The following is a 22,501-nucleotide window of genomic DNA, read 5'->3' on the forward strand; positions in this document are numbered from 1 at the left end:
CTCATAACTAATATTTTTATTCTAGTATTTTCTAATTTCTAAAAAGTGTGTGTGATATTTTTTTTTTTTTAATTTTGGGTTGTTTTTTATGGTTTCTTTTTAATTAATATATTTGGTATAACTGGCAAGGTATTGGGGGGGGGAGGCAAGCCCTGCAGGGGTTATCATCTCTGTGGGAGAAGGTCAGATGCTACCCTATGCCAGTCACAGCTGGTTCTAGCCAGCTAACAATGAACCCACCACAGGCCAAAGCTGAGCCAGAGAGGTTTGTGGTGCCTCTATGAAAACATATTTAAGAAAGGGCTGTAAATATCAAGGGAAAAAAAGAAATAAGACCAGAGCAGTAGAGGGAACTCCACACCAGAGCAGGTACACTCCTGAAGGGATTGCAACCTCTGGAGGAAACCATGCTGGAGCAGAGGAAAAGATTAGAAGGAAAGAGCAGCAGAAGATAAGAGTAAGGAACAAGGAGTGGCAGAAAGAAACCTCTGTCCTGAACCCAACATCCTGCACCACCTGTGGCCTCACTGTGAAGGGACTGAGTGTAAGATGCACTGATAACAAGGGAAGTTGCAACTATGAAGGAGGGACTAGAGGTGTCTGGACTGAAGTTGAGCCTGGGAAAGGGGAAGGAAAAGTGTTTTCCTTAAGTAGTTGTTTTATTTTTTTCCACAATACCCAAATCAGTAATTAAATATTTTAAATTAAGTTAAATTATTCAAATCGAGTCTGCTTTGCCCACAACAGCCAAAAGGCATTCCTGTGGAAATTAACCCTATCTCAGCCAACCCAGCACACTCTCCAAAATTATAAGCATGTGGACCATACACTTTTAGATGGGACTAAATACCACCCAAGCACTGAGGGAAAGGCAGCTCAAGTTTAAGTGGGAGTTTTGTGTTCTTTGGAGAAAGATCCTATAGAGTCTGTGAGTTTTCACAACTTATCCACAGCCAAAGAAAGTCTCTACATTAGAACCTTAAGTCACACCCAGAGCTTGCTTACATAACAGTAAATCATAGAACAGAATCATAGAATTGTTTTGGTCAGAAAAGATCTTTGAAGATCATTGAGTCCAACCATTAACCTAATACTGCCAAGTCCACCACTAAACCATGTCCCTAAGAACCTCATCTACACATCTTTAAATAACTCCAGGGATGGTGACTCAACCATTCCCTAGGCAGCTTATTCCAATGCCTGACAACTTTTTCCATGAAGAAATTTGTCTATAATTATATCAAATCTAAACCTCCCCTGGCACAACTTGAGGCCCTTTCCTCTTGACCTATCGCTTGCTACTTGGGAAAAGAGACTGACACCCTCTTCACTTTCAGGTAGTTGTAGAGAGCAATAAGGTCTCCTCTCAGCCTCCTTTTCTCCAGGCTAAACAACTCCAGTTCCCTCACCTGCTCTTCATAAGACTTTTTCTCTAGACCCTTCACCAACTTCATTGCCCATCTTTGGATGCACTCCAGCACCTCAGTGTCTTTCTTGTAGGGAGGGGCCCAAAACTGAACACAGTATTTGAGGTGCAGCCTCACCAGTGCTGAGTACAGGGGGATGATCACTTCCCTAGTCCTGCTGGCCACACTGTTTCTGATACAAACCAGGATACTGTTGGCCTTCTTGGCTACCTGGGCACACTGCCAGCTCATATGCAGCTGGCTGTTGACCAGCACCCTCAGGTCCTTTTCCACCAGGTAGTTTTCCAGCCACTCTTCCCTGAGCCTCTAGTCCCACCATTTTACCAAGTTCCATGTCTATTTATTTTTACAAGCTGTATTGGTATTAAAATATTTCATATTATAGTATATGCATACATTCAACCTTACAGAAAATAAACTTACCTACAATACTTTTTTCTGGAGCAGGAGGCACAATGTAACCAATATGCATGTACGTTGCTGCTAATTTGCTGTGCAAGCCAAGGAAATCGCTGAATCTTCTTTTAACAGAGAATTCATTTTTGTGAAACATGGAAAGGGATGTCTTAAAAAAAAAAAAGTCACTTTAGCTATGACTTACTGATGTATCTACTCAGCTGTGATATAAAGTTATTTGCAAATATATTTGTTGCACTAGTTACCTTTGTTGTTACTCTATATGCCATATATGCATTCATGCCATCCCCTGCAAGAAAATTAAAATACTTATCCTAAGGCAAGTTACTTTAATCCTTTCACACACTTTTTTTCCCCTGAAACACACATTAAATAGCTTTTTATTTACATACTAAAACCCATCAAAAGATAACTGAATAAGGAATTATGCTAAAAACTCAGAATAGTCTTTAAGAGGTAAGACAGCCTAACATACGATTTGCTAGGTTCAAGTAACTTACCAACTTTCTCTGGGTCTGATACATTGATTTCTATATCAAGCAAATCTCCATTTGCTTCCTCTTGAATCTAGAAAAAAATGTATGCCATATTTAACAAGTTAATGTGCATTCATACTACATTTGGGTACAAAGATAAGGATATAGGGGAAGGAAGAGTCATTATGTCTCAATGACTAAAAATCTCTTCTAGATCTACCATCCAACTTTAAGTGAACATAATTTCACATCTGGGTTTTTAATTTTGAGCCTTCCTGAAAATTTTTTAGTGTGGCAACCTCTTCTTCAGACTTGTTTGCCTCAGAGTTTTAGTAAACATTTATCTTGGGGAAATGCTCATTTTATCTCCTCCAATTCCAGCAGGCGCAGAGGTTCAAAAATGTTCTCGCTTGCAATGTTTCTATAAGCTTCCAATCAAAAGACAGATATATTCCTCATTATTAATGGTATCTGTAGTTGAATAGTTGGGGATGGGGAAAGCAACATCTAGAGAATTTTCAGATACTTGCCTGAGCTGTGTGATCACAGAATTTCCTATCTTTAATGCGATATACATAAGTATGATAGAACAGAAATAGTTAAGAAATACCATGGCCAGACAGCATGCCAAGGTTGAAGAGGAAGAAAATCGGAAAGAAATCTCAGGTTAGGGCATCTAGGGAAGCAGCCATCTTCGAGTCCCAGGCAAGTCTTGTTTGATAAATCTCATTCATCAATGACATTTTCCAAGAACATTGTCTAGAATGAAGGGTATTTGCCAATGCACTAACTTTGAATGGAATGCCAAATGTAAACAGCAAATTAAGTGGTAAAACTTTCAGCCTCAGCTATTTGGTAGTATGCAGAATAATGCTAACAACTGTTTCCTCCATTTCCTCATTAACAATGGCTTCAGAAATCCAAGTTAAAACCTGTAACATGCTAGTATGAATTAATAAATATCTTTAACATTTCTCCTCCATCTAGCTCAACACTTGGTCCCTTCACACACTTTTACAATACCTATCCTTTAGGAATGGAGCATGTTACTCCTCACACTACAGATCTCTCAGCACCTAAGCAATGAATACTCATTATATTGAGACAAATACATATTAAAAACAAAATAAACAGAATAGTTGTTCTCTTGCAAACTTCTCTTTACCAAAGAATGAGCCTGTGAGTAATTTAGGAACTGCATAAAAAAGACAAACAAACAAACAAACAAACAACAAAAAAAAAACCACCACACCAAACAAACAAAAAAACCCCACAACCATAAAAAAACACCAAAAAAAGCAATCACCACAACAACAACAATAGCAAACGCACACCACACACACACTCCCCAACAAGACATTTCCACAGTCGTCAAAACATAATTTAAAAATTTTCTTAGTACCTCTTCTCTGGATCTATCAAAAATCACATGGGCTGTTACACTTTTCAAATCCATTCTGGGAGCTACTAACATAGTAGGTGTTACAGGAGTGACTGCAGGAGTAGGTTCTGGAGAAAGTACTGGATCCCTCTCTGGACTGTCCAATGAAACTTCTTCTGTGGCTTCTAGATAAAGATTTTGAGTTCACAATTTATTATTTTTTTTTTTACAATAGAGATAGATGTGCACCACAAAAGATACCAAGCATGCACATTAAAATGATCATATAGAAGTTTAATAAGATAATTTATAAGTAACATCCATTAGTCTCTCAGATAATTTCTCTAAATGTGTCGGTTGAACTAGAGGCAACATACAAGTTCCTAGTGAAAAACAGGTTAAAATAAAATTAAGTATTCAGTTTTTTTTATATGCTGCCAAGTAAAGTCTTTTAAAATAGTCACAAAACTGCTAAGTCATTCATTTCTATATGACATATCATGAAAACTAATGACATTTTTCCACCACAGACTGTTCTTTTTCAGTGCCTATGCCAAACGTAGTTTTTGTAGTCTGAAAAACAGCTAATGAAGTCATTTATGCTGATAACTGAGCATACCAAGAGAATTTAAATATATACACCTCCTACCAAAACTACACAACTCGTAAAATACAAATATTAGTAGATGAAGCATTCTGACCAGTAGGACTAACTACTTATTTTTACTTTCTTCAGACTGTAGATAGTACATCTATATTTAAAGAGGATGCATATCTCTGCTCCACAAACCCCTCATGCTTTCTTCCCTCCACTAATTGATATTGACCACCAGGAAACCATACATTTACAGTAAACTATTTCAGTTGGAAGGGACCTACAAAGATCATCCAATCCAACTGGCTGACCACTTCAGACCTAATAAAAAGTTAAAGCATGTTATTAAGGGCATTGTCCAAATGCCTCAAAGACTGACAGGCTTGGGACATTGACCACCTTTCTAGGAAGCCTGTTCTAGTACTTGACCATTATCTATTATCTGTTAAATAAATGCTTCCTAACGTCCAGTCTAAACCTCCCCTGGCGCAGCTTTGAAACATTCCCATGTGTCCTGCCACTGGATACTAAGAAGAGATCAGCACCTCTCTCTCTACTTCCCCTCCTCAGGAAGCTACAGGGAGCAATGAGGTTGCCCCTCAGCCTCCTTTTCTCCAAGCTAGACAAATCCAAAGTCCTTAGTCACTTCTCATAGGACATTCCTTCCAGCCCCTTCACCAGCTTTGCTGCTCTCCTCTAGACACATTCAAGGACCTTCACATCCTTCTTAAATTGTGAGGCCCAGAACTGCACACGATATTCAAGGTGAGGTTGCATCAGTGCTGAATACAGTGGGATAATCACCTCTTTTGACCAGCTGGTTATACTGTGATGCACCCCAGGATGAAGACCTCTTGGCTGCCAGGGCACACTGCTGACTCATATTGAGCCTGCTGTCAACCAGCATCCCCAGATCCCTTTCTGCAGGGCTGCTCTCCAGCCACTCCTCTCCCAGTCTATACTCACACCCAGCATTACTTCATCCTGAGTGCAGAATCTGGTATTTCAACTTGTTAAATTTCATGCCATTGATGATTGCCCAATGCTCCAATCTATCTAGATCCCTCTGCAAGGTTTCCTGTCCCTCAAGAGAGTCAACAGCACCTCCCAGTTTGGTATTGTCAGCAAACTTGCTAATGGTACATTCAACTCCTGCATCCAAATCATTGATAAAAATATTGAATGGAACTGGCCCTAGAACTGAACCCCGAGGAATGGCACTGCTGACCAGTTGCCAGCCAGATGTAGCCCCATTCACTACAACCCTTTGAGCTCTACCCTTCAGCCAGTTCTTCACCCAGCTCACCCTGAACCCGCTCATCCCATAGTTGGACAACTTGTCCAGAAGGATGCTACGAGGGACAGTATCAAAAGACTCACTAAAATGTGGAAAAACTGCATCCACACCTTCACTTCATCCACTGAGAGGGTGACCTTGTCATAAGGGATCAAATTAATTAGACAGGACTTCCCCTTTGTGAACCCTTTGTTAACTGTGCCTGATGATTGCATTAGACTTTAAATGCCTTTCAATAGCACCCAGTATAATAGTCTCCATATTTTTTTCAGGTACTGAGGTTAGGCTAACAGGTCTGTAGTTCCCTGTGTCTTCCCTCACACCATTCTTGTAGACTGGAGTAATGCTGGCTAGCTTCTAGTTAGCAAGGACCTCTCCAGGCTCCCAAGACCTTTGGTAGATGATCAAGAGGGGTCCTGCCATAACATCTGCTAGCTCCTTCAGTACTCTGGAATGAATCCCATCAGGCCCCATGGACTTGTGAACATTCAGCTGATACAGCTAGTCCCTTACAACTTCAGTGTTCACAAATGGAAAGTCACTGTTCCCACACTTGTGGTCCTCTGACTCGGGGGACCAGGCATCCCAAGGTCTATCAGTATTATTAAAGACTGAGGAAAAAAAAAAAAAAGCATTGAATGCCTCTGCTTTTTCTTCATCCCTGTTACTCAGGTGACCATCTTCAACAAGTGTCGGTCCAATATTTTCTTTATACCTCCTCTTGCTATTAACATACTTTAAAAAGCCCTTCTTGTTATCTGACACATCTGTCCAGTTTCAACTCTAATTGAGCTTTGGCCTTTCATGTCTTCTCCCTGCATATACAAACCATGGCTCTGTAATCTTCCTGTGAAGCCTGACTTTGCTTCCAGATATCATACAATATCTTTTTCCTCTTGAGTTCCATGAGGAGTTCCCTGTTCAGCCAAGCTGGTCTTCTGCTTCGCTTGCTTGACTTTTGACACAAAGGGATTGCCTGCTCCTTTGCTTCTAAAAGGTGGTTCTTAAAACCTGACCAGAACTTGTGGACTCCTAAGCCCTCAAAAGCAGATTCCCAGGGTACACTGTGCTAAGTAGGCTCCCTGAACAGCTTAAAGTTTGCTTTCCTGAAGTCCAGGGTAGCAACTCTGCTGTCCCTTTTTCTCATTAGGCTGAAAATTTTAAACTCAACCATTTCATGATCACTGTGGCCAAGACAGCCACCTACCATCACATCCCACACAAGTCCTTCTCTATTCACAAACAACAAGTTTAGGAGGGCATCTTTCCTAGTTGGCTCCCTGAGTACCTGTGACAAGAAGTTATCTCCAACAAACTTCAAGAATTTTCAAGACTTGCTCATCACAGCAGTATGATATTCCCAGCTGATGTCTAGGACATTTAAGTCTCCAATAAGGACAAGAGCTATCAATCCTGAAATTTCTCTTAACTGCATATAGAATAACTCATAAGTCCTTACATCCTGGCTGGGTCATCCGTAGTAGATACCCACTACAACATCTCCGTTGTTTTCCATCCCCCTAATCCTCACCCAGACCACATCATCGCTAACTGTAAGGGCTGTATAATCAAACCTGTCCCTTACGTATGGCGCAACACCTCCATCCCACCTGCTCTGCCTATCCCTCCTGAAGAGCCTGTAGCCCTCCATCCCATCACTCCAATTGTGGGTATCTCTTACCACTCCATGCTATAACTGTCTTCCATCCCTCCTTATCCCTTGTAACTCTGCCTTGCTTCTGGCACAAAGCAGATCCTGGACCTGCGTCCATAGCAGCCACACTGAGTTGGCTTCTATACATCATAGATGGCAGAGTATGGATCCATTGATCAATTTCCCTCTCAGACTCCTCAGTCTGCTCACCTCCTCCTGCAGCTTGGCCACCAAGCAGAGCAGTTAATCACCCTGGTCACACCTCCCATAGGTTTGCTTGCAAGCACTTTCCATTTCTAGGAATATCCACATATCCCACAGCCAAAAACCCAGGTGGTTGCATGCTTGAACAGGAGCTCTGTCTGTTGCAATTAGCTACTAATCCTACATTTATACAGTCCTAAAATTACATTCAGCCCTCTGAAGGCAACCACAAGGCTGATGTGGCCCCTGGTGAAAATGAGTTTGACATCCCTGGTGTAGGAGGTTCCTGGAGTATGTGGAAGACAACTTCCTGGCACAGCTGGTCAGTAAGCCAACTAGGGAAGGTGCCCAGCTGGACCTGCTGTTTGCAAACAGAGAATGACTTGTGGGTGATGTAATGGTTTGAGGCCATCTTAGGCACAGTGATCATGAAATGATAGACTTTCAGATTCTTGGAGAAGGAGGGGAGTCAGCAGAACTGCTACCTTGGACTTACAGAGGGCAGACTTTGACCTGTTTAGGAGGCTAATTGACAGAGTCCCTTGGGAGACAGTCCTGGAGGGCAAAGGAGTCCAGGAAGGCTGGAAATTCTTCAAGAAGGAAATCTTGAAGACACAGGAGCAAGGCATCCCCATGTGCCGAAAGACAAGACAGTGGTAAAGAAGATCAGCCTGGCTGAACAGAGAGCTTTGCCTGGAACCCAGGAATAAAAAGATTCTTTGGAAGAAGGGGCAGGCCACTCAGGAGGACTACAAGGATGCCATGAAGTTATGCAGAGAGAAAATTAGAGGGGTCAAAGCCCAACTAGGAGGCAAATAGCATCCTGGCTTCTGTGAGAAACAGTGTGGCCAGCAGGACTAGGGAAATTATCATCCCCCATACTCAGCACTGGTGAGGCTGCACCTTGAACATTGTGTCCAGTTTTGTGCCCCTCAGTACAAAAGCATGTCCAGAGAAGGGCAACGAAGCTGGTGAAAGGTCTAGAGAACAAGTCCTATGAGGAGCAGCTGAAGGAACTGGGGTTGTTTAGCTTGGAGAAAAGGAGGCTGAGGGGAGACCTTATTGCTCTCTACAACTACCTGAAAGGAGGTTGTAGCATGGAGGGTGTGTCTTCTCCCAAGTAGCAAGTGATAGGATGAGAAAAAATGGCTTCAAGTTGTGCCAGGCAGGGTTTGGATTGGATATTAGAAAAAAATGTCTTCACCAAGAGGGTTATCAAGCACTGGAACAGGCTGCCCAGGAAAGCGGTTGAGTCACCATCCCTGGAGGTATTTAAAAGACATGTAGATGTGACACTTGGTGACATAGCTTAGAGATGGACTTGGCAGTGTTAGGTTAATGGTTGGACTTGATGATCTTAAAGGTCTTTTCCAACCTAAACAAATCTATAAATAGTATTAACAGGATAGTCAGCCACGAATAAGGTTTTCTTCTGACTACAAAACTGTAGGTTCAAATGCCTTTGAACGTTTCTTCCAAAACAAACCTGGAACTGAATAACCATCTTCTAAAAAGCAACCAGGCATTTACACAACTACTCTGATTAGACACTTCACATGACAACAGCCTGACAGATACTATTAGCTAGAACTTCTGCTGTTCGGCTGGGCTTCAAATAAATGTTTTGTTTGCTCCACAGAATTAGCATAATCTTTTTCTGTATGAACTCTGAGAAATAAAGGTCTAAACCAAATCTATCTAGATCTGAAGCTAAAAAAACCACCAACAATAACAAAAACATGTCCCCAGAAGCTAGATGCTTGCATGAGAGGATCCATTCCTAAAACACCTGAAAAGTAATATATTACCAGACTAGAGAAGTGGAAAAAAATGTTATTTTTTCTGAAAAGGTGACAGAACACTGATATAATTTTACAGCCTTACTCTTGTCACCTATGAGAATTAGAAGCAGAAGGCATAGCTATGTCCTGCACAGACAGTCCAAGACACATTTCTTCAGTTTCAGCTACACGTTGAACTTCAGGACAACATTTTAGAATTTTTTAGATTTAGTTCTTAACTCTATATAAGAAGTTTATGGATGACCAGGTTTTAAGATAGCAGTCATCTGAACAAATGTTACTACAGTAGTCTCTTGACCAAAAAAACCCACAAACAAAAAGCCAACATTATCATAATCTGTGCCCATCTGCCCTGCCCTGCCCACCCCCCCCCCCCACCCCCCCCCACACACACATTGGGAGCTTTGCAGAAGACATTGTATTTGAGGAGTTAGTGATCTAGAACAGGTCATATCTGCTCTATTTGGCCTCATACTTAGGTCATTAGAAGCCTGTACGTTATTAATATAATCTGTAACTTAAAATGTATCTTTGGGAAAGGTGAACTCTGTGTGGATCAAGGGGTAGAAAGTAGTGATCCTGACTGGGAGATTACTACACACTGAGGAGTCAGTGATCCACACAACAGTTAACTTGAGGAGGCCCAAGCCTGTGCTGGGGTGCATGTACAGCTTGGCATCCAGGCCTGTGTTGTGTTGCACAAACCCCTTTGAAGAGAAGCTGCTAAATTAATGTATACTACGATTAAGTTACAAAGGACATACCCATCATTAATCAGTTAACATGATAAATGCTTTCTAACCACCTGCAAGGGGAGGGGATATTTTTCAAGTTTTAGATCCTCCTGCATGACAAGCTGGAGACAGAAGATTAAGTAATATATTGTTTAAAAGTAGAGTGCTTAGCTTATATTTGACTAGATGTAATGTAAGTAAGAAACTAATCAATTACTTATGTGTGTACTATTTGTGCTTCCACGAAGAGCTGCCAATGTGGTCGACCAACGGACACACGAAAAGACCCTCAGAAGCCCCCCTGAAAGAGACTGTGGTACCTGTAAAAGGATGCTAGATGGCAGCAAAGACCATGAAATAACTAACTCAATACTGATCTTATGTTTATGCAATCATTTCTTGATATAGATGTATTGTATGTTAAAAATTCCCCAAAATTGTAATTATATAATAGCTCAAATGAACAAAAAGAAGGAGCTCCCCTCCACAAACAGCATGTCATGAGCAGCATGTCATGGGAGGAACCCATCTGAGGTCCATCTGATGCTGCATGATCGTGGTGATCATGGGGTTCCCGCCATCTGAAGAGATGCAAGACTTACCCTTCTTATTAAAATGAGTATTTTATTAAGCCATTTGTTGTTGGGCCTTTCTTACTGAGATCCAGAAAGAACATGCTGCCCCCTCCCAACAACAAACACCATAAAATATATGCCCCTCATCATATCATTGTCCACTGCTGAAAAGAGTCTGGTCCCATGCTCTTGACATTCACCCTTTAGATGTTTATAAGAATAAATAAGATCTTCTCTCAGCCTTTTCTTCTCCAGGCTGAACAGACCCAGCTCTCTCAGTTTTTCCTCATAAGAAAGATGCTCCAGATCCCTAATCATCTTTGTAGCCTGCCGCTGGACTCCCTCCAGTAATTCCTTGTCCTTCTTAAACTGGGGAGCCCAGAATTGGACACAGTACTTCAAGATATAGCCTCAGAAGGGCAGAGCAGAAGGTGAGGATAACCCCTCTCCACCTGCTGGTCACACTCTTCCTATTGCACCCCAGGATGCCGTTGGCCTTCTTGGCCACAAGGGCACAGTGCTGGCTCATGGTCATCCTGCTGTCCACCAGGACCTCCAGGTCCCTTTCCCCTACACTGCTCTCTAACAGGTCGTTCCCCAACTTATACTGGAACCTGGGGTTGTTCCTGTCCAGATGCAAGACTAAGCTAGCTAACTAGCTAACACTGCCATACTACGCAGCAACAGTATATATCACACAGAAACCTGTATTTAGCAATCAAACTTAACTAAAGCTAGAGTCCCACAAGAAAAAATCCTGTACATCACTGTCAAGATCTTAAGACATTTAAATTTAACTTTTCTATCAAATAAGCTTCTCCAAGTGCCATTACTTCAGTATGTAACTCTTCATAGTTCCGTTACAAAAATATGCATTGTCAAGAGTGTAATGAAGTGTTTACTACTGAGATGACAACACACAAATTTGGTGAAAAAAATCCTCAATTTTAATTTACTGTTGAAATTTAAACAAGACTCATCTACCCCTAAAGAGAAGTCACATATCACTTTATTTTCACTAATAAGCAAGATTAAGTCTTCTACTTGCAGTTCAAAAAGAAAAGGCTACATTTCAAACCACTTTTACAATAATATTCCACCAGTAGCTAAATGTGTTAACAACAGTAGAACAAACTTTGCACAAAGAATCTCAGCTGTTTTTACTTTTATAGCATGTCACTTTTCTTGCACAGAATGGTTGGGGTTGGAAGGGACCTTTGGACATCATCTAGTCCAACCCATCTGCTAAGGCAGATACACCTAGAGCAGGTTGCACAGGAACACATCCAGGCAAACTATTTCAAGTTCATAAATTTGACAGTATATTGCAGAAGATCATAGGACATGAATTAAATAGGTGATCATTGAATCCAATAAAAAATGATTGACAAAGACTAGTTATACTCCTAATATCCAAAGGAAAGCATTACTTAATGAATTTTCCAGAAAGTATATCTTCAACAGGTTGAACAATGGTTAAGATTTACAACAATATTAAATTGCTTAAGCTTAAAACTGAAGTTTCCATTGCAAGGGTACTGCTTCATATTTCCTTACAGACATGGAAATTACCTTTTACAGCATAAAAAGGTTTTCCTCCTCCTCACAAAAGTACACTCCTTTAAGTCCAAGAGGAAAATAGTCTATGCAGCCACATTAGAAGAAAAAAAGCAGTTACCAGCAAAGAGGTCTTCTCTATCATCATCTGGCATGACTTCTGCTGGCTTTGGACCATTAGAGTTTGTGCTGAATTCTTCTGCAGGAAGACTTGCTGGCTCTGTAGATGAAGAACTTGACTGTTAAAAAAAAAAAAAAAAAAAAAAGTGAAAAAGCAGAGAACCAGTTGTCACATATCAGTCTAAAGAAACAAAGCAAGATGTACAGAAAGGAAGCCCAGTCAGCAATTTCCATTTCCCACTCCTAGGGGAATAAAAATGAATAAAGGATACAAACTAGTCATCAGCTCTTTTCATTTCTGTCAGAAATAAAATAAATACCCATTTCCTCAAGTTTAATTTACATGAAAAACTGCTACAGAAATATCTATAATAACTTTGTTAGCATTCTGAATATAATTTGATTATGAAGGTCCTTTTGGAAAGGCTTATATTTAGATTTTGTTTAGTAATTTTTCTATGTAGAAAAAAGTCTCCAAGTGCTCCATACCAGTTTTTCAAAGATTAAGTGAACAAGTTAACTCCATTTAATCAATGCACAGCTGCTTGCAGCCATAAGAAATTTCTGTTCATAATATACATGAAATTTATATTTTGTTGGAACAAAGGTGAGTTAACAAAATCTCCTCTTATAAAACAAATGCTAAGACTGAAGGTATTTGGAAGAATTATTAGCAATCTTACAGTTTTTCCACTGCTTAGCTTAGCCAAATTATAGGTAAAAACATAACAGTTTGCCTTCTGTGAGGTGCAAAAATAATGAAAGCAAGGGGGAGAAAAAAAAAAAAAAAAAAAGGAGGGGGACAAGAACAGAAATTAATCACACAAAAAGCAAGGGAACAGCTCCAAGATTAAGAGTTAGGAACCCTCTCAAAGCACCATAACCTTCACATAAATTGGCTTTGGACCTCACTGTCACCTGCCATGCTCTCCTCTCTAGTTAATCAGCAAACAATCACATGATCAGGATTAAGTCGGCTCTGTTTTTACTTTAATAGAGCTGCCATTGCCACTTAGAAACAGCTACTTCTTAGAATGTTATAGGACTATAACACCACTACAATACTCAAATACATAAGTTTAATTAGACCCACACCATGACGTAATCATTCCTCTCTGGACTAAGGTGTCTTGGATGCTTAAGTTAAATAATCTAGCTTTAAACTAGGGAGAAGTTCAAGCTCAATATTCATTCTGTCTTCCTTCCAAATTTGCTAGAAATTCACAAGAGCAGGGTTCTTTCCTAAGCACTCTAGTTGATTAAAAGTCAAAAAAGCTTAGTCTTCAAAGTTTCTCTTTAAGCAATGAAGTTTCCCTTTGCTACTTAACAACTTCCAAATAAAATTACTACAAAAACAAAGCAGCACAACAGAACTGTCAACCAAACCACTCAATACAGAGAAAGTGCATTTCTTCACTAGTTTTTCCAGCTATAAAAGTTTACAGTATCTATTTTTTATCATTAAGATGAAGACTTTTCATTGTTAGACTGACCGTGGTTTAGGCATTAATTCTATTACATCTCATGGGGGTTTAATTCAAGAATACATCAATAAAGAAATTATTTCTGGTTTATTGCATTTTTCTGAAAGTACTAAACAAAACTCCAATAATATACACTGTACCACACAGAGATGTACAGAACTCTACTGCAAGTTCACAAATCACATCCTTCACAGTATTTTTCCACAGATTGTTTTTGTAGCATTGCATGGATTACCTATAAAAAACAAAAACAACAACAACCCCACTAAACTTTTAAGCTACTTCAGAGAAGGCAAGTATCTTCGAAAAACACATTTAAGAGCCTCTTTACTTACTGACCTTTTTAAGGACAAACAACAGTCAGAGCAAAACAAATATGCACTGATCCTATTACTGTTAAGGTCAGGGACAGAAAACTCTTTAGGTGATGAGGAACACAAACAATTTTCTTTTTAAATGTATAACTGCTTACAGGGAGAACAAAGTTTTTCCATAAGAGACTAGCACAGGTGAAATATGGCCACAACTTCGAAAAAAAAAATCTGCTTTAATAAACACATGAGCATTTTTTAAAACTAGCAAGTATTTACACATTGAGTTATAGTTGGGAGTTTTTTATTAGACTCCTGACACAGAAACCAAGAGCGGTTTATAGATGTATTCACCATACATTTTTAGATCTTTCAGTCTCTTGATTTCTCTCAACAACTACAGGTGTGATACTTGGAGAAATACTTTTTCACGCGTTTTTTTGTTTGTTTGTGGTTTTTTGTTTGTTTTCTGGTCAGTAGAAGGACTTCAGGGGAACGACTGAGTCCACGCGGGGCTGAGGGTCCCAGAGGTCCCCTGGCGAGGCAACTCTCCCCAATAACAGGCAAGGGCTAAGGAGTCTCCACTCCCAGAGAAAAGAGCGGCGAGGGCCGCAGCTCCAGGCCGAAATGGGGCTGGGAAGGGATCCCCGGTAGTCAGGGAGGGCCCGATGGGCGCCAGCACCGTCACACTCCACCGCAGGTATCTGGGCAACGGCTGGGCCCCGCAGTAATAGACTATACCAGGGAAGGAGAGAGGGCAGCTATAAGGAAGGGGGGGCTCTCACCTCCATGGTGGACACGGGGCTAGCAAAGACATTCTTGCCATCCTCCAACACCTCGAAATCGACAGGCCATTCATCCGCCAACAACGGAAACTGTCTCTTCGCTGCCATCTTCCCTTCCAGCTTGGATCACTAGCCCCAGCCTCCTGCTCTCACGTGACACCCCAACCCCCGCCTCCTCCCATCACGTCATTGGGAGAGCTAGGAAGAGAGGCGGGAGAAAAAAGGGTAATACGCGGGCTTGCATCACTATAGCTCGGTTATTCCTGCTGCTGTCAGCGAATACTGCTGCTGTTGGACTGGGGTGGTGCCAGCCTCTCGTATTTTCGGGCTACTGTGTGTTCGCCTGCCCCACCCCCCCCGCGATCTCTCTTCGTAGAACAAGACGGGAACGGAGAACTAGAGAGAGGGGGAGAGGGTTGCGAATGCGAATTGCAAATACCAGTGCTCTTGAGCCCACGGGCTCCATCACGGTGGGGGGGGTTGTGTGCCCGCGGAGCAATCTTTCTACTTTGCCCGAGGTGAGCTCTGTGGAAGCACTGGGGTGGCTGTGTACCTACTGGAGTGGCTGGGATTGACTTGCCTGATATGAGCAAACCTGTAGATATAAATTCCTCCATCACTTGAGTCACATCATAACCAGTACATCACTGCATGCAACATGCCCAACTTTTAGTTTCCCTTCCCTTTCTATGAAAGGGGACAGCTGTAGGTCTACCATGTTAGGGCATCTAGATAAGTTGCGAAGTTGGATGTTTGCTGGTAGCTGTGATTTGAAATTGTTACTGTGATGAAATAGTTTAATAAGGCTGGTCATTTTTGTTTAAATCGAACAAAGTTTTCCTTCTCGTAAAACACAAAGTCTGTGGCCCAAAATATTTGTATTTTAGGAATATCATCTATATATATATATGGTTGTTATTGTGAGAAATGCAGTTGTGATTCATGCTAAGATGTTTAATGTTTACAGATATAACCAAATGAGGCACGGGCTCTGAACCTGGAAAAAGGAAAAGGTGGTTAAGTTCTATGTAAAAAGTTATGAAATTTGTTTATGAAGTTATATTGATAGAGGGAACTAACATTTTAAGGGTTAACTAACCACATAATAAGGGCCTACTAATGAACTAACACTTTGAGCCATATAATGAATGTCTAGTTTAGAGCTGTATGTAACCAATTGTGTTAAGGAAAAAAAAAACCAGAACCTCATCGAATGCCAAGATAAGAAGTTTTACAGCACCAGCTGTAACCTTGAGGAGACAAGATAGCCAAGATTTACAGCAAAAGGGGGCGCCAGTCTGGTTTTGGTCGACTTGGCAGCTTGGGTTCCAACCAATTCGTCATAATGAGCCAAAAAGGTAAAAAGTTCACTGTGACGAAGCTGAAGGAGCCTTCATCCAAAGACCCCCAAAGACCCCTCCTCAAAATCACCAAGTGACACTGCGCAGGCACAACAGAGAAGGGTCAAGGAGGAGACTATGAAAATGGTTATCTGAGACTCATTTTAATAAGAAGTGGGGAAAGGTTATGAATATGTATAGGCGTTCTTGGGGTTATTATGAATATGTAATACCTTACTGTATTTAAGCACACTTCTTATTGTTAAAAGGTGTGCGTGTTGGGCGGAGCGAATCCCCTGCGCACCCAGCGCTGTTTTGCTTATGCTCTAATGAACACGTGTTTAAGGAATATAATTAAGGAATTGGATTAAATGTTGTTTATCAATAGAAAAAGCATAAGTTATTTATTTCATTATTGTCACAAAGATTTTGAAACCAGCCTATGCCAACCTAGGAGAAAGGCTAGGATACAAAGTAATTCCTTAATTCATGGGCATGAGGTGTCCCATTCAAATTGGGGCACCCTAAATGCAGTTTTACATATGGTTCTTATATGTTTCAAGCATTTGCATACAACATGATTTGATCAATCACTATTTAAAACATACACTGCTGTTTTGCAAAGCAACTATAATTCTACAGCATCATCATCCATCTGCTTCTTTCTTGATCTAAATATCCCTGGAGTCAGTCTTGCTACAGTTACTTATCTATGATGCCAGATAATGATTGCAAAGCAACTATAATTCTACAGCATCATCATCCATCTGCTTCTTTCTTGATCTAAACATCCCTGGAGTCAGTCTTGCTACAATTACTTATCTATGATGCCAGATAATGAGAGGGGTTCACAGAGGTGTTAGAGGAGCTAGGATGCTGGAGTTCTCTCAGTAGTCTAGGGTATCCTTCAGCATGGAGGCTCTCCTCCTTGACATGAGCTGGGATCCTTTAGTTGTGCTTACTTAACCATGACTGTGAGGTATACAATGTAAACTCTATATATATCTGTCCTGGTTTTGTTAAAAACAAGACCGGTTTCTCTTTTAGTGAATTTTTTTTTCAGCTAAGTTCTTAGTAACTGCACTTTTCTGAAGTTGGATAAATGTTTTGGTAGACATAGCAATGGTATGCAAGGTTGCTGATAAGGATGCATGTCCCATAAGTGAGAGGGGCAAGGAGGAGCGAAATGAACAGGTGACTAAAACTGACCAACTAAGTATTCCATCCCATCCACGTCATAACACCATATAAAAGTTCCCATGAAAGTTCACAAGGGTCTCCTTCTTCTTTGACTATGGCCAACAACTGGGAAGGACCCTGCCTGCCATCCCTGCAAATCTGAGGCCTAGTGACAGACCCTGCATCCTTTAATCCAGTTCTGGTTTGCTGCAGAGTCCAACCCAGGACTTCTGGGTGACTGCCCTGCAGTTACTGGAGCAGTTCTGAGCTTTGCCAGGGAATTCAAGACTGATTTTGTATATTTTGTATTATTTTCTCTATTTTATTAGTAGCATTAGTAAAACATTTTTAACTTTTTTCCAACTTGCAAGTCCTCTCTCTCTTTGCCTTCCCATTGCCTTTATTTAATGGGAGGAGGGGGCACCGAGGAGGGGGGAGAAAGGGGAGAGGGTTGACAAAGCATCTGCCACAGTTTATTGTCGCCCTGTAATCAAACCGTGACAATATCTCTTAAGAAAGTTCATACAATTCCATACTATAAAGACTAATTGGTACAATAGTCAGGGAATTGGGGGGGGCTACGATGGGTCCATGGATTCCCTGACAGAGGATATGGGAACAGAGATTGACCTTGGAGATATTAAGGTGTACCCATGAGAAAGAAGGGAGTAAAAGAGTAACATTGACGATAGCGAAATTAGCCAATGAGATGTTACTATTGCAGCCTGTAACCAATAGCAAAAAAGACACATGAGCTAGTAAAGACTATATAAAAAAGCGTTTGTGGCAATAAATTGAGACTGCTCTTTGTACATAAGAAGAACTTTGTCTATGTTGTTTGTCTGTCTCAATCACGCCATTTCTGTATTAAAGTTAATTTCTAAACTTAGTCCAATGGAGAACAGGAAGAATGAGTCTTGTTCTACAGTGTATTTTTCACTGTTTGACTGAAAATGAGTTAATTTTCTTCATGCAGTTAGAAACCTTTCTTTTTCATAGCTAGCATGGTCATTATTTGAACTTAGAGAACAAGAGATAACACCCTGGGACAGAGTGTTTTCACTTGCTCTGGTCAGAGAGCCAAGGACACTCTGAGTGCTCTGCCCACAGGTGTGAGACACGAGGAAGGGGGACATAGATGGTGCAGACCTTGACTGACATCCAGACTTATCAATAAGAGTATTCCATCCCATTAGCGTCATGCTTCATATTTAAGGAGAGTTGGGGTCTTCCAGTCTGGCTCTTCTCTTTGTTCTCTTTGTTGGAGACAGGAAGGTTCAAGGGAGTTCCGTTTGGGACTTTTGGTAGTTCGGCCTTTTGCCATCCTGCTGTTTTACAGAGGCCTCTGGGCCTTTCTGTCTTTTTCTCTCTTCTCTCTCTGGGATCGGCTGTTTCCACCAGGTGCTGTTTCCTGGGACTGGCTGCTCGGTGTGGATGGAGTTTGTGAGGAATTGCTGTGAGTATCTTTTATTTTATATTATATTTCTATTATATATATATATATTTACTAGTAGTGTATTAGTATTTTGTTATTTTATTAAACTGTGTTTATCTCGATCCAAGTTTCTCCCTTCCCTTTTGATTCTCTCCCATATTTGGAGGGGGGGAAGTGAGTGAGCGGCTATCGTGATTGTATTGCTAGCTCGGGTTAAACCATGACATACAGACTGCATCTCTCCAGCATTTGCAAAATGCCTAATTGTCATGGAAGCACCCCAAAACTAAATTTAGACAGGCTCCAAACAGACTTTATTCTAACCAGAACTGTTTAGCAGAAAACCAACAAGAAACAGGGTTTATAAAAAATTATTCAGCACTCTGACAACATCATAAAACACAGATTGAGATACCAGTTAGGAGTTCAATTACTACACACCTGATTTAGACTCACAAAACTCTACAATGATAATTCAAAATGCACATCTTCCCACTCATAAAAAATGAGGACTCTCAAAGCTACCCAGAAGATCAATTACCAATAAGGCAAGATGTCTCTGTCTTTGAGGAAATTTCCTTAGATGGCATCCCAGTCTAAGGAGAAAAGCCTTCCACTGCAGCCCCACTGCTCTGAAGAAGACCAACTCAGCAGGGGCCTCCAACAGGCTCCATTTATCCTTTAGTTGAATCTGAGCTGTGGTCATTTATGGTAGTGGTCTAGAAACTTCTCTCAACTGAGGTGTTTCATTGGTCAAAGGCCCTCTCTGTCCACCAAGGGGTGTGTGACTATAGTGGTCCATTAGTCTAGAAGTTTCTGGTGTTTTTGGGGGAGGTGGTGGGAGGTGCATCTGCCACACATCCACCCCGTGACCACAGTCATGATTCAACTGGTCTTTTTGGAGTGTTGCTGCAGTTACCTCTTGCCTGCAAAGTTAAAAGGGAGTGCAGTTTCAGTGATTCTTACCGCCCTCTGTGAAACATCATTTCTCAGTTACCTTCTGACTATTCCAAATACTATCAGTAATCAAAAATACAATGTCAATCAATAGTTAATCAACTATGTAATTATAGCAACAATAATTAACAGCAACAGATAAGTAGGCACTATCCTGAGGTTGCAGAAGGCCAATTAGCCATACTGACAAAGAAATCCAAACACATCAAAACTTTTCCCAGCCAATTTGTCCCCAGTGCGGCAACAATTGCCTCTGAGTCCTTTGATGCTTTCTTCATCTTGTCCTGAAGCGGCAATCAATACATTCAAGATGTGGATGCAGCACTTGTCTATTGACGTGTTCAAGACTTCACATACTAACATAATCACACCTGGCTACTACTGGTTCTTCCACCACATTTATGCTATTATTTTGCATTATCTCTTGCAACATTTTAAATAGGTTTCTGCACGGGTACATTTAAAGGCAAAGATTTCTTGTCCAGTTTGACACATTCGGCCACTTTCAAAAGAGAAAAGAGTCATAGCCATAGTGACAGAAATAGAGATAGTGCAATTTTACAGAGTCCCCTTTACAGGTGTACAAAATTAGTTCTGCATCGGTAAAGGTAAGTACTCCGCACTCAACAGGAAGGAGGTGGCTACTCAGACAGAGCTGCCACGGGAACATGCAGCCACCCAGACCTCAGGCTGCAGAGAATGCCGGAGCCTTTCACTGGTATGGAGTGGTAATAGAGAAAACAGTTGTGTGAGGTGTGAGCAGGTGGATGACCTGCTCAGCCTGATAGTAGAGCTGAGAGAGGAGGTAGAAAGGTTGAAAAGTATCAGGGAGCTGGAAAAGGAAATCGACTGGTGGGATCAAGCTCTTACCTCCCAGGGGCAGGTAAGACCACCAGCAAGAAATGAAGATAAAGGGATTCCTGTATCTTGCCTGACTGAAGAAGGCAGGTCAAGGGAAAGGGATGAACAGAAGCAAGTCCACACTCAGGATGGCAGGAGAAACACCCCCTTACCCACCCCACCTTCCCAGGTGCCTCTGTCCAACAGGCATGAGGGTCTGCATGTGGAATACGGCAACTCAAGGAATGGGGGGAAATGGCAGCATGTTCCTGCCTGGCATAGAAGGAGGAGGGTCCTTGCCATGACCACCCCACCCTCCTGGGTTCCCTTGCAAAACAGGTATGAGGGTCTGCAAGTGGAACCAAATAACAACATTGAGGGAGGTGGTTCCACTAAGTTGGAGGTGCTGCAGAGGATAAGTCACCCTGCACCCTCCATCAAAACAGCTCCCACAAAGGAAAAAAGGCAGGTTGTGGTTGTAGGAGACTCCCTTCTAAAGGGAACAGAAGGCTCTATATGTAGGTCTGACCCAATTCTTAGGGAGGTCTACTGCCTCCCTGGGGCCAGGGTTAAATATATAAAAAGAAAACTTCCTACCCTAGTTAGGCCCTCAGACTATTGTCCCCTAATAATTTTTCAGGTAGGCAGTGATGAAACTGAAAAGGGAAAACAAAAGGCAATCAAGAGAGACTTCAGGGACTTAGGACGCATGGTCAAGGGATCAGAAGCACAAGTAGTGTCCTCCTCTGTCCCCACAGTTGCAGGGTATGACAAGGAAAGATGCGGGAAGACCCACCATGTTATAAATAAAGTCGTGTTTTTGAGCCAATTAATCAATTTTATTAAAGCAAACAAATTAAAGCAAGCGGTAATCAGGCAAAACAGCGCTGGGTGACCGGGGGAAGCTCAGTTCCACCAACGGCACACACTCAACTTTTCGTATGTGCTTATATATGATACACTCGTTCATGCGCTGGGACACCCTGACGAGTTAGCTCGTGGTTGGCTAGTCGACAGTGTCCACGCGCGTCTACCAGCTCCGGATTGGTGGAAGATGTTGCTGGGTGTCGCTGGGTGTTTCTGCCTCTGGAGTTCTGTTATCTGTTGCACCATCCGGGTGCTCTGTTATCTGTTGCACCATCCGGGCTTGGTTGGGGCCCAGCATCCGGCCGTTGGCTTGGTTGGGGCCCAGCATCCGGCCATTGGCTTAACTACTACTACAAGGTTCTACAAAATATAATTAAACTTGCACAAGCGCAATTACTTCTTACAACGATATGCATAATATGATTGAACCCTACTCGATTTGTTCAACAACCTTGACCATTATCTGTTACACACCAGATGAAAACCTGGCTGGGGGACTGGTGTCACCGACAGAATCTTGGGTTTTTTTGTTCATGGGTCAGCTTAGAATCATAGAATCATTTTGGTTGGAAGAGACCCTCAGGATCATTGAGTCCAACCATAACCTAACTCTAGCACTAAACCATGTCCCTAAGAAACTCATCTAAATGCATGAGGTTCAACAAGGGCAAGTGCTGGATTTTGCACCTGGAACACAACAACCCTGGCTATACATACAGCCTAGGGGATGAGATGCTGGAAAGCAGCTCCACGGAGAGGGATCTGGGGGTGTGGTCGACAAGTTGAACATGAGCTAACGGTGTGCCCTGGCAGCCAAGAGGGCCAACTGTGTCCTGAGGTGCATCGAGCACAGTATTCCCAGATGGGCAAGGGAGGTGATTGTCCTGCTCTACTCTGCACTGGTGCAGCCTCACCTGGAGCACTATGTGCAGATCTGGGTGCCACAGTATAAAAAAGATATTAAGCTACTAGAGAGTGTCCAGAAGAGGGCTACAACGTTGGTGAAGGGTTTGGAGGGGAAGCCATATGAGGAGCGGCTAAAGTCCCTTGGTTTGTTCAGCCTG

General features: G+C 41.7%; 1 protein-coding gene across 1 annotated transcript in view; it reads right to left on the reverse strand.

The window, feature by feature from the left end:
• LOC308051391 (sorting nexin-2-like) overlaps window positions 1–14,937 on the reverse strand; it is a 47,621-nt gene extending 32,684 nt beyond the window's left edge. The window contains exons 1-6 of the mRNA XM_080361819.1: window positions 14,820–14,937; window positions 12,241–12,358; window positions 3,723–3,886; window positions 2,345–2,411; window positions 2,090–2,133; window positions 1,851–1,992 (exon numbers count right to left, since the gene is read on the reverse strand). Of these exons, the coding sequence (XP_080217945.1) occupies window positions 1,851–1,992; window positions 2,090–2,133; window positions 2,345–2,411; window positions 3,723–3,886; window positions 12,241–12,358; window positions 14,820–14,927 (643 nt within the window). The 5' untranslated portion in view covers window positions 14,928–14,937. The remainder of the gene's footprint in view (window positions 1–1,850; window positions 1,993–2,089; window positions 2,134–2,344; window positions 2,412–3,722; window positions 3,887–12,240; window positions 12,359–14,819) is intronic.
• Window positions 14,938–22,501: the final 7,564 nt, after the last annotated feature.

This window comes from Nesoenas mayeri, assembly GCF_963082525.1.
Source record: "Nesoenas mayeri genome assembly, chromosome: W".
Taxonomy (NCBI): Eukaryota; Metazoa; Chordata; class Aves; order Columbiformes; family Columbidae; genus Nesoenas; species Nesoenas mayeri.